We start from the raw sequence: 8,699 nt of genomic DNA on the forward strand, positions 1-8,699 counted from the left end.
CTCTTTTTTTCTTTATTTCCTTTCCTTTCCTTGCTTTTCTTTCCCAGATGTTTCTGTTTTTTCTTTCTTACTTTTTTTCCTCTGTCTTCCTTCTTTCTTTCCTTTTCTCTTTTTTTTTACTTTCCTTTTTGCTTGCCATCTTTTTCTTTCTTTTTTTTTTCCCCCATCCATATTGATTTCCATTATCATTTCCTATGTCTTGTTATCCTATTTCCTGATTGCTTTCCTCTTGTCTACCTCGTGGCTTGCTTGCTTTCTTCCTTTTTTGCTCTTTCATTTGGTTTCCCTCGCCTTTGTCTCCTTGTTTTCTTCCCTCTATGTCTCCATTTTTACTTTCTTCCTCTTTTCTTCCACTTTCCATGATTTTCTTTCCATACTTTGCCATTCCTCTTTCTTTTCTGTCTCTTTATCTTTGCTTTTTGTTGTTGTTGTTTTGGTTGCGTCTGCCTTCTCCATTTTCTCTCCTTTTTCAGACTTTTCTCTATCTTTTTTTGTTTGTTTGTTTTCTTTCCTTTCCCTGCTTTTCTTTCTCAGATGTTTCTCTTTGCTTTTGCTTACTTTCTTCTTTCCTCCTGTCTTCCTTCATTTTCTGTTTTTTTTTTTAACTTTCCTTTTCACTTGCCATTTTTTTTTCCTCTTTCCTCTTTCCTCTTTCAATCAATGTTGATTTTCATTATCATTTCCTTTTACTTGCCATCCCATTTCCTGATTGCTTTCATCTTGCTTGCTTGCTTCGTTGCTCATTTGCTTTCCATTTGGGTTGGATTGCCTTGCCTTAGTTTGCTTTTTTCTTCCTTTTAACTCTCCATTTTAACTTTCTTCTCCTTTTCTTCAACTTTCCAGGTTTCCCTTTCCTTAGTTCTCCACTCCCGTTTCTTTTCTCTCCCTTTATATTTTTCTTTGGTCGCTTCTGTCTTCCCCTTTTTCTCTCCTTTTCTTCTTCTTGCTTTTCTCTTTTTTTCTTTATTTCCTTTCCTTTCCCTGCTTTTCTTTCCCAGATCTTTCCATTTCTCCTTTCTTACTTTTTTCCTCCTGCCTTCCTTCTTTCTTTCCTTTTCTCTTTTTTTTTACTTTCCTTTTTGCTTGCCATCTTTTTCTTTCTTTTTTTTTTTCCCCATCCATATCAATTTCCCATCCATTTTGATTTCCATTATCATTTCCTATGTCTTGTTATCCTATTTCCTGATTGCTTTCCTCTTGTCTACCTCCTGGCTTGCTTGCTTTCTTCCTTTTTTGCTCTTTCATTTGGTTTCCCTCGTCTTTATCTCCTTGTTTTCTTCCCTCTATGTCTCCATTTTTACTTTCTTCCTCTTTTCTTCCACTTTCCATGATTTTCTTTCCATACTTTGCCATTCCTCTTTCTTTTCTGTCTCTTTATCTTTGCTTTTTGTTGTTGTTGTTTCAGTTGCGTCTGCCTTCTCCATTTTCTTTCCTTTTTCTTGCTTTTCTCTATCTTTTTTTTTTGTTTTCTTTCCTTTCCCTGCTTTTCTTTCTCAGATGTTTCTCTTTGCTTTTGCTTACTTTCTTCTTTCCTCCTGTCTTCCTTCATTTTCTGTTTTTTTTTAACTTTCCTTTTCACTTGCCATTTTGTTTTTCCTCTTTCCTCTTTCCTCTTTCAATCAATGTTGATTTTCATTATCATTTCCTTTTACTTGCCATCCCATTTCCCGATTGCTTTCATCTTGCTTGCTTGCTTCGTTGCTCATTTGCTTTCCATTTGGGTTGGATTGCCTTGCCTTAGTTTGTTTTTTTCTTCCTTTTAACTCTCCATTTTAACTTTCTTCTCCTTTTCTTCAACTTTCCAAGTTTCCCTTTCCTTAGTTCTCCATTCCCGTTTCTTTTCTCTCCCTTTATATTTTTCTTTGGTCGCTTCTGTCTTCCCCTTTTTCTCTCCTTTTCTTCTTCTTGCTTTTCTCTTTTTTTCTTTATTTCCTTTCCTTTCCTTGCTTTTCTTTCCCAGATGTTTCTGTTTTTTTCTTTCTTACTTTTTTTCCTCTGTCTTCTTTCTTTCCTTTTCTCTTTTTTTTTTACTTTCCTTTTTGCTTGCCATCTTTTTCTTTCTTTTTTTTTTCCCCATCCATATTGATTTCCATTATCATTTCCTATGTCTTGTTATCCTATTTCCTGATTGCTTTCCTCTTGTCTACCTCCTGGCTTGCTTGCTTTCTTCTTTTTTTGCTCTTTCATTTGGTTTCCCTCGCCTTTGTCTCCTTGTTTTCTTCCCTCTGTCTCCATTTTTACTTTCTTCCTCTTTTCTTCCACTTTCCATGATTTTCTTTCCATACTTTGCCATTCCTCTTTCTTTTCTGTCTCTTTATCTTTGCTTTTTGTTGTTGTTGTTTTGGTTGCGTCTGCCTTCTCCATTTTCTCTCCTTTTTCTTGCTTTTCTCTATCTTTTTTTTTTGTTTGTTTTCTTTCCTTTCCCTGCTTTTCTTTCTCAGATGTTTCTCTTTGCTTTTCTTTGTTACGTTTTTCTTTCCTTATGTCTTCTTTCTTTCCTTCATTTTCTCTATTTTCTTTATTCTTTCTTTCCATTTTTTCTTTTTTTTTTTCCCCACACATGTTGATTTTTATCATTTCCATTATCTTGGTATCCTATTTCCTGATTGCCTTCCTCTTGTGGCTATCTTGTTGCTTGCTTTGCTTTGCTTTTACTTGCAGTTGGTTTTCCTTAACTTTGTGTTTTCTTTCCTTTATGTGTCCATTTTTACCACCTTCTTTTCTTCTACTTTCCAGGTTTCCCGTTCACTTATTTTCTTCTTCTCCTGTTTCTTTTCTGTCTCTTGACTCTTTTCTTGTTGTCTCTTTCTTCCCCATTTTTTCTCTCCTTTTTTATTGCTTTTCTTTCTTTTTTATTCTTTCCCTGCGTTTTTTACACAGAATATTTCCTTTTGCCTTTCCCTTCTTGTTTCTTTCATTCTGTCTTCTTTTTCTCTTTGTCACTTTGTTTTCTGTTTGTCATTCTTTCTTCTCTCCTCTTTTGGTTTCCTGATGTCTTTCCTCCTGTTTGCGTGCTCAGTGCTTCCCTTGGGGTTCATATCCCTTGGCTTTATTTCCTCTTTTTATTCACATTTGTTTTTCCTCCTGCTTCTTCCTCATTTTTTTCTCCATTTCCTTTCCTCCCTTTTATTTCTTCCCATTAAGTCTCCTTTCTTTTATTTCCTTTTTCCTCTCCTTTGCTTTTCTTTCCTGATTTTTTTCTCTCCTCTTGGACTCCAATATGAGAGTCCAATATATCTCCATGCTGAGATGTTTCCAGCAGCAGACTACTTTTTTGGTTACAGTTTGGTTTTTGGTTACTTTTTTGGTTACACTTACAGGGGTCACAGTCTCGATGTTTTCTTGTTTCTGAGGACACCCCTGAAGCTCCTCTTCCTCTTCGTCCCCCTTTCCCCTCAGCCTGCCCCGCTGTGTCTAATCCCAGCCCCTGGCGACGCTCTCGGCTTCCTTGCATGCCCATGGACTCCTGGGCTCTGATTGTTCCTGTCCCCAGCACGGCCTGCAAGAGCTTTGCCAGGAGCTATTTACATGTTCTGGGTGCCCCACCAGCAGCAGGGGGGCATGGAGGCAGGCCGCAGGGACATGGTGGAGGGGCGCTGCTGGAAGGACAAGGCACTGTCCAGCGAGCGCCTGGAGGAGGCCTGGGGAGGAGCGACGTGGGAGAACGGGGAAGGCAGCATTGCAGGGTGTCTCTGCAGGGCCTCGTGCTCCAGGCAGGGCTCTTGCTGTCCTACAGCATCATTGTCTGCCCTGCTGCTCCACTTCTGGTAGCTTCTGCTACCCTCTGAGCACTCCGGGCTGGACAGGACTGGCAATGAGTATCTCCTGTCCATCGTGCCATGATCGATGTCCCTGCAAGGCAGCAGTGGAGGGGCAGAGGCACACGCTGCATAAGCCCTGCTGTCCCTGGGGCTTCTCCCATGCAGCTGCTGCTCCTGCTGCTGCTGTTCCTGCTGCTGCTGCCCCTCAGAGGCTGGGAGGATGCAGGATGCCTCAGGCCTGGGGCTGTGGCTGGCCAAACAATCTTCCTGCGCAGCCCCTGGGTGTCCTGTGGGCAGAAAGAGCCTCTTAGCTACTTCTGAGCGGCTCTCTGCAGGAAAAGGGGGCTTTGCCTGTGGGACTACACAGACCCTGGGAATGGCAAGCTGCAACCTCAGCCCTTATGGAGGGGAGGAGCAGTTCAGGACACACAAGAGCCTCCAGGACCAATATCCCGCACGGGCAGAGGGCAGTTCCAGCCCATAGTGAGCAATGCTGCAAAGAGCTGAGCTCTACCAGGGTGTAACATCAGGAAGCCTTGTGTGGAGTGAGCGCTGTCCTTGCCAGCTCCTGGCAAGTGCTGCCAGCTAAACAACTTAGCCAGGAGCCATTGACCCCTCTGCGCACAGACCTGTGGAGCCGCCTGTGTCCTCGGAGGGCTGCTCTGCAGAGGGGCTGCCAGGAAAGGCCACGTCCTCCCCAAATATTACAGTGTGGTTCTCAATGAGGACCTCCACCAGCACCACCACCTGCACACAGAAACCATGGACGTCAGGCAAAGGGCTCCAAAGGCATCAGCAGTGTTTGCTGCTCCCCACTGATGGCTCTGTCCCCAGGGCTGTAGCTCCACGGCTGCAGCTGCAGGAAGAGCTCTGCCTGTCGGCTTGCGCATTGCCGAGCGGAGGTGGCTTTTGCAAAGGCCATGGGATGTGAGGGCCTGGCTCAGCTGTGGCCAATCCAGGAAGCTCCGTGGCATCTTCCACATACCTTGCTGTTCATCTCCACCTGCAGCTGGAGAGGCAAGGTGCTGTCCTGGCCTGGGCCCAGCATGCTGGGGCCAATGCAGATGGCCAGGTTCCGGGAGGTCATCTTGTTCTCTGCAGCGCTCTGGCTGATGTGCTTGAGCATGGCAAGCAAGTTCTTCAGCAAGAGCTGATTTGATGGCGGCAGTTGCTCAGCCACCCTGCGTGAACACAAACACAAGGGCCCTGACGTGAGGAGGCAGTGCCCGCTGCTTCTGCCTGCGAGCAAGGAGTCTCAAGGAAACTCCCACAAATGGTGCGTCCTCCACAGAGAGCAAGGCCCCTGCTTTCTCTCCCTGCTTTACACATGTCCTGGGAGGAAACCTCCAACGGCAGCTTAGCAGCCACTTAAGTGCAAGAGTGGCAAGGCCAAGACCTTGACTAAAAGGCAGGGTTCTCAGCAAGGTGCCTACCTTTCAGGACATGGGCAGCATGAGGAAAGGGGAGCTTGTCAGCACATGGTGGGCTGGCAGGCTTTGCAAAGGCCCATGAAAGCCTGGGGTTCTCTTGTGCGCTATCAGCACTAGCTCACAGAAATGATGGGCCTTTGCAGGAGCCTGCCCATTGCCAGGGAAGGCCCCGAGCTCTCCTGGGCACCCCTGAACACTGGCACTGCCCACAACACTTACTCTTTCAGCTCTTGCATCTGCTCCTCCTTGCTTGCCTTAGCCAGAGCCTGCATCCACCTCTCGTACAGGGAGGCCGAGAGCAGCGTGGAGGGGATGTTACGAAGGAAATCCTGCAAGATCAGAGTATGGATATGAGGCTCTGGACATGAGCCCGGAACCCACAGGGAGCATCCCTGACACTTGGCTCCCCAGCAGGCAGTGGCTTTGAGCTTTCTGCTCTCCAAGGTGAGCAAGGAGGAAGAGGAGGAGGAGGAGGGGAAGGAGTTCACCTTTAAGAGAGCAGCCAAGAGGTGCACCGGCTGGCTCTCGAGCTCCACGCTGCCTCCTGTATCGAGGGCTTCCCTGAGCTGCCGACGATCCCGTTCGGTGGCAGCGATCCGGAAAATGCCCTCGGTGGCAGGTCCCTCCCTGTACAAGATGTCCAGGAGGTCCTGCCGGCAGAAGCAAACACAAGGGATCCTGGAGTGTACAAAGGCCGCTAGTGATGGGAGCTGGGCCTTGCCGCAGAGCAGCGCGTGCGCAGGCCAAGTCCCCAGGGCTCGGCTGCCCTACCTGGACGGGCTGGGGCAGGCTCCCCTCTGCCCCACAGAGCCTGTCCAGGGGCTGCCCGAAGAGAAGGCTCCGGGCAACCGGCACCTCCTGGCGCTTCCCGCTGGCCGAGCTGCGGTGCCGAGCAAACGGCCAGGGGATGGACCTCCTCTTCTGGGGAGGTCCAGGAGCTGCCGGGGAGAGGAAAGCGAGCGTCAGGCTCCAGCAGCAGGAGCAGCGCTGTGTGCGTGCAGGGCGCTGAGGGAGAGGGCAGCTGCCCCGCTGCTCTGCCCAGCTCACTCACCGGGCGTTGGGCAGGGTCCCTCCTGAGGAGCTGCGGTGACCTCGGCAGCTCCTTGTGTGGGACCAGCCTGCAAGAAACAGCCCCAGGTCACGGATTTGCCCCCAGCAACAGCCAGGGCTGCAGGGGCCAGGCCGAGCCAGCCCTGCAGCCCACAGCCCCTGGGCACCTTGGGGGCTGCTGGGTGCCAACAGGGTGCCCAACCATGGTCCACCCTGCAGCCCCCTGACACCTCCCCTCCACAAACACAGATACCTGCTGGCAGCACCCGCAAGGGCCAGGGCAGCGGGAGCAGCCGCTCACCGCTGCCGAAATCAGCGCCTCCACGGTCCGGGCGCTCAGCGACGCCGACTGCGCAAGAGAGCAGAGGGTCAGCGGGAGCTGCTGGGTGCAGGGGCTCTTCCCCAAAGGCCTGAGAGCTCGGGGAGCAGCGGGAAGCCCAGGGACACTTACCGGCCCGTGGACGCTGATGACCTCCCTGAGGAGCCGTTCAAATGAGGCCAGGCGGGTGACGCGGGCCCCCTGGTCTCCCCGGCTCCTGCTGGGCACAGGGCAGCCCCCAGGGCAGAGCTGGGTCACTGCCCGGCTCTCTGCTCGCTGCGCGCACAGCAGCACAGCCCCTCCAGCCACCCTCCCCTGCAGACCTGCCCGCAGCGCTGGCCCGCGGGCAGCACCGCTCTGCACGGCCCCGGCGCTGCTGCCTGCGCCCCCTCCGCGTGCGCAGGGCCCAGGGCAGCTCTGCCCAGGAGCTCCCTGCGCCCCACCACAGCTCCCCGGCAGCTCTGCAGCACCAGCACCCTGAACACCCAGTGCCGCCAGTGGCATCACTGCCCGCAGGCCTCACCTGTGCGTGGCGCTGAGCCACGACTCCTTCACCTCCTGTGACCTGCAGCCCACAGGAGAGAGAAGGTTCAGGGCCCATCCTCCTCCTCCTCCCGCTGCTCTGCAGAGCCACAGCTCCCCAGGCCCCACACTCACCGAAATGTGACCACACAGCTCTTGCTCGGCCACACGAGGAGGAGGCTGTTGGCGCATTTCAGGCCAAAAGCCTCCTCCTCCTCTTCCCCTCCGTGAGCCGCCTCCTCCTTCCCGCAGAGCACCCAGAGCTCGCTCAGGGGCACCCGGTGCTTGAGCAGGAAGGAGCCGCCAAGTCTGTGAGAGGAAGAGCAGGGAGCCCCGTGGAGGTGGTGTCGTGGGGGCAGCCTCAGCTGCCCCCCAGGGCAGAGCCATTGCCCAGGCAGAGCCTTGGAGTGGCCACCCTGAGCCTTGGGAGGTGAAGGCTGCTCGGGAGCTGTGCTTGAGGATGGCAGATGGAGGAGCCAGCCCCTTTCCTCTTACACCACCCTGTATTCAAGGGCAAGTGCATCCTTCCTTGCAGCATCAGCACGTGCACGCAGGGGGTCTGCAGGTATTTGGAGCATGAGAGCTCATCAGGAGCCCGGGCCTCCACACATAGCACAGGGAGGAAGGGCTCATCCTGGGGTCCCTCCAAGAGCCTTTGGGCTCCTCGAGGCTCCAGCGGAAGCAGGAGCGGGTCCTGGGGCTGCTGGCAGGGGCAGTGGTCTGGGCCTGGGGGGCAGGGGTCCTTGTGCTTACTTGAATTTGGCGAAGGCGACGGCATCGGGGAAGAGCAGGAGGTGCCTTCCCTGCGTGCGCTGGTGCCGCGTCACCAGAGCACGCTCAACCCGCAGGAGCTGGGAGCTCCTGGGAGTGGAGCCAGGGGCCCCGGGCCAGGCCTGCGAGCTGGGAGCGGGGCCAGCAGAGCCCCGCACACCGCAGCACGTCTGCCCCATGGCGCTGCCGAGGGCCAGATGACAATGCCAAGCAGCGCCAGGAGCAGAGCAGGCCTGGGAAAGCTGGGACCACTGACCCCGTGCTCTGCTGCACCAGTTAACTGGGAGCCCACGTCTCCCAGCTACCTCGCACTGGTACAGCTGCGCACTGGGGCACGGGCGGGCGCTGGCGGCCGAGGCCACCTCCGTGCCACTGACGCCCATTGTGATGTCACAGCCACTCTGTGATGCGCTGGTGGGCAGGGGCTGTGGGGGCACAGGGCAGCCTGCCTGCGTGGCTGCAACGTGCCCTGCACAGCTAGCCCAGGGCTGGAGTTGTCAAGTAGGACCAAGGCCCACATGGTGACCCCAAAATGCCAAGTTTCACACCTCCTCTGCACTCACTCAACCCAGAGGTCAGCCTCTCTCTAGGTGTCTAACCATGTCAGGAACATGGGAAAGGCCAATCCCGTCTCCAAGCACACTCAAGGAAGGCGGTAGGGAACAATTCTCTTGTCTAAACAGCAGGACTGCTCTCCGCTAGTGATGCAGTAGGATAGTCCTTGCATTGCCTGGGGATACCGCAAAGGCCTGCAGACACCCACCATGCAGGCAGGAACATCCCACCGTGACTCGGGTCCGTGCCAGGGGGTTGCAGAAAGGCTCAAATGTAGAGAGGCTCACGGGA

General features: G+C 52.6%; 1 protein-coding gene across 1 annotated transcript; it reads right to left on the bottom strand.

The window, feature by feature from the left end:
* Window positions 1-3,524: 3,524 nt before the first annotated feature.
* LOC148593542 (T-cell activation Rho GTPase-activating protein-like) lies at window positions 3,525-7,064 on the bottom strand. Its single transcript, XM_088530553.1, has 8 exons — window positions 6,495-7,064; window positions 6,243-6,309; window positions 5,963-6,129; window positions 5,680-5,841; window positions 5,411-5,520; window positions 4,747-4,942; window positions 4,391-4,508; window positions 3,525-4,048 (listed from the first exon to the last, which is right to left on the bottom strand). Exons 1-8 carry the CDS (start codon window positions 7,062-7,064, stop codon window positions 3,525-3,527), a joined length of 1,914 nt encoding a protein of 637 aa, XP_088386679.1.
* Window positions 7,065-8,699: the final 1,635 nt, after the last annotated feature.

Source organism: Tinamus guttatus, unplaced genomic scaffold, assembly GCF_059628265.1.
Source record: "Tinamus guttatus ecotype Peru unplaced genomic scaffold, ASM5962826v1 Tinamus_guttatus_pri_ptg000383l, whole genome shotgun sequence".
Taxonomy (NCBI): Eukaryota; Metazoa; Chordata; class Aves; order Tinamiformes; family Tinamidae; genus Tinamus; species Tinamus guttatus.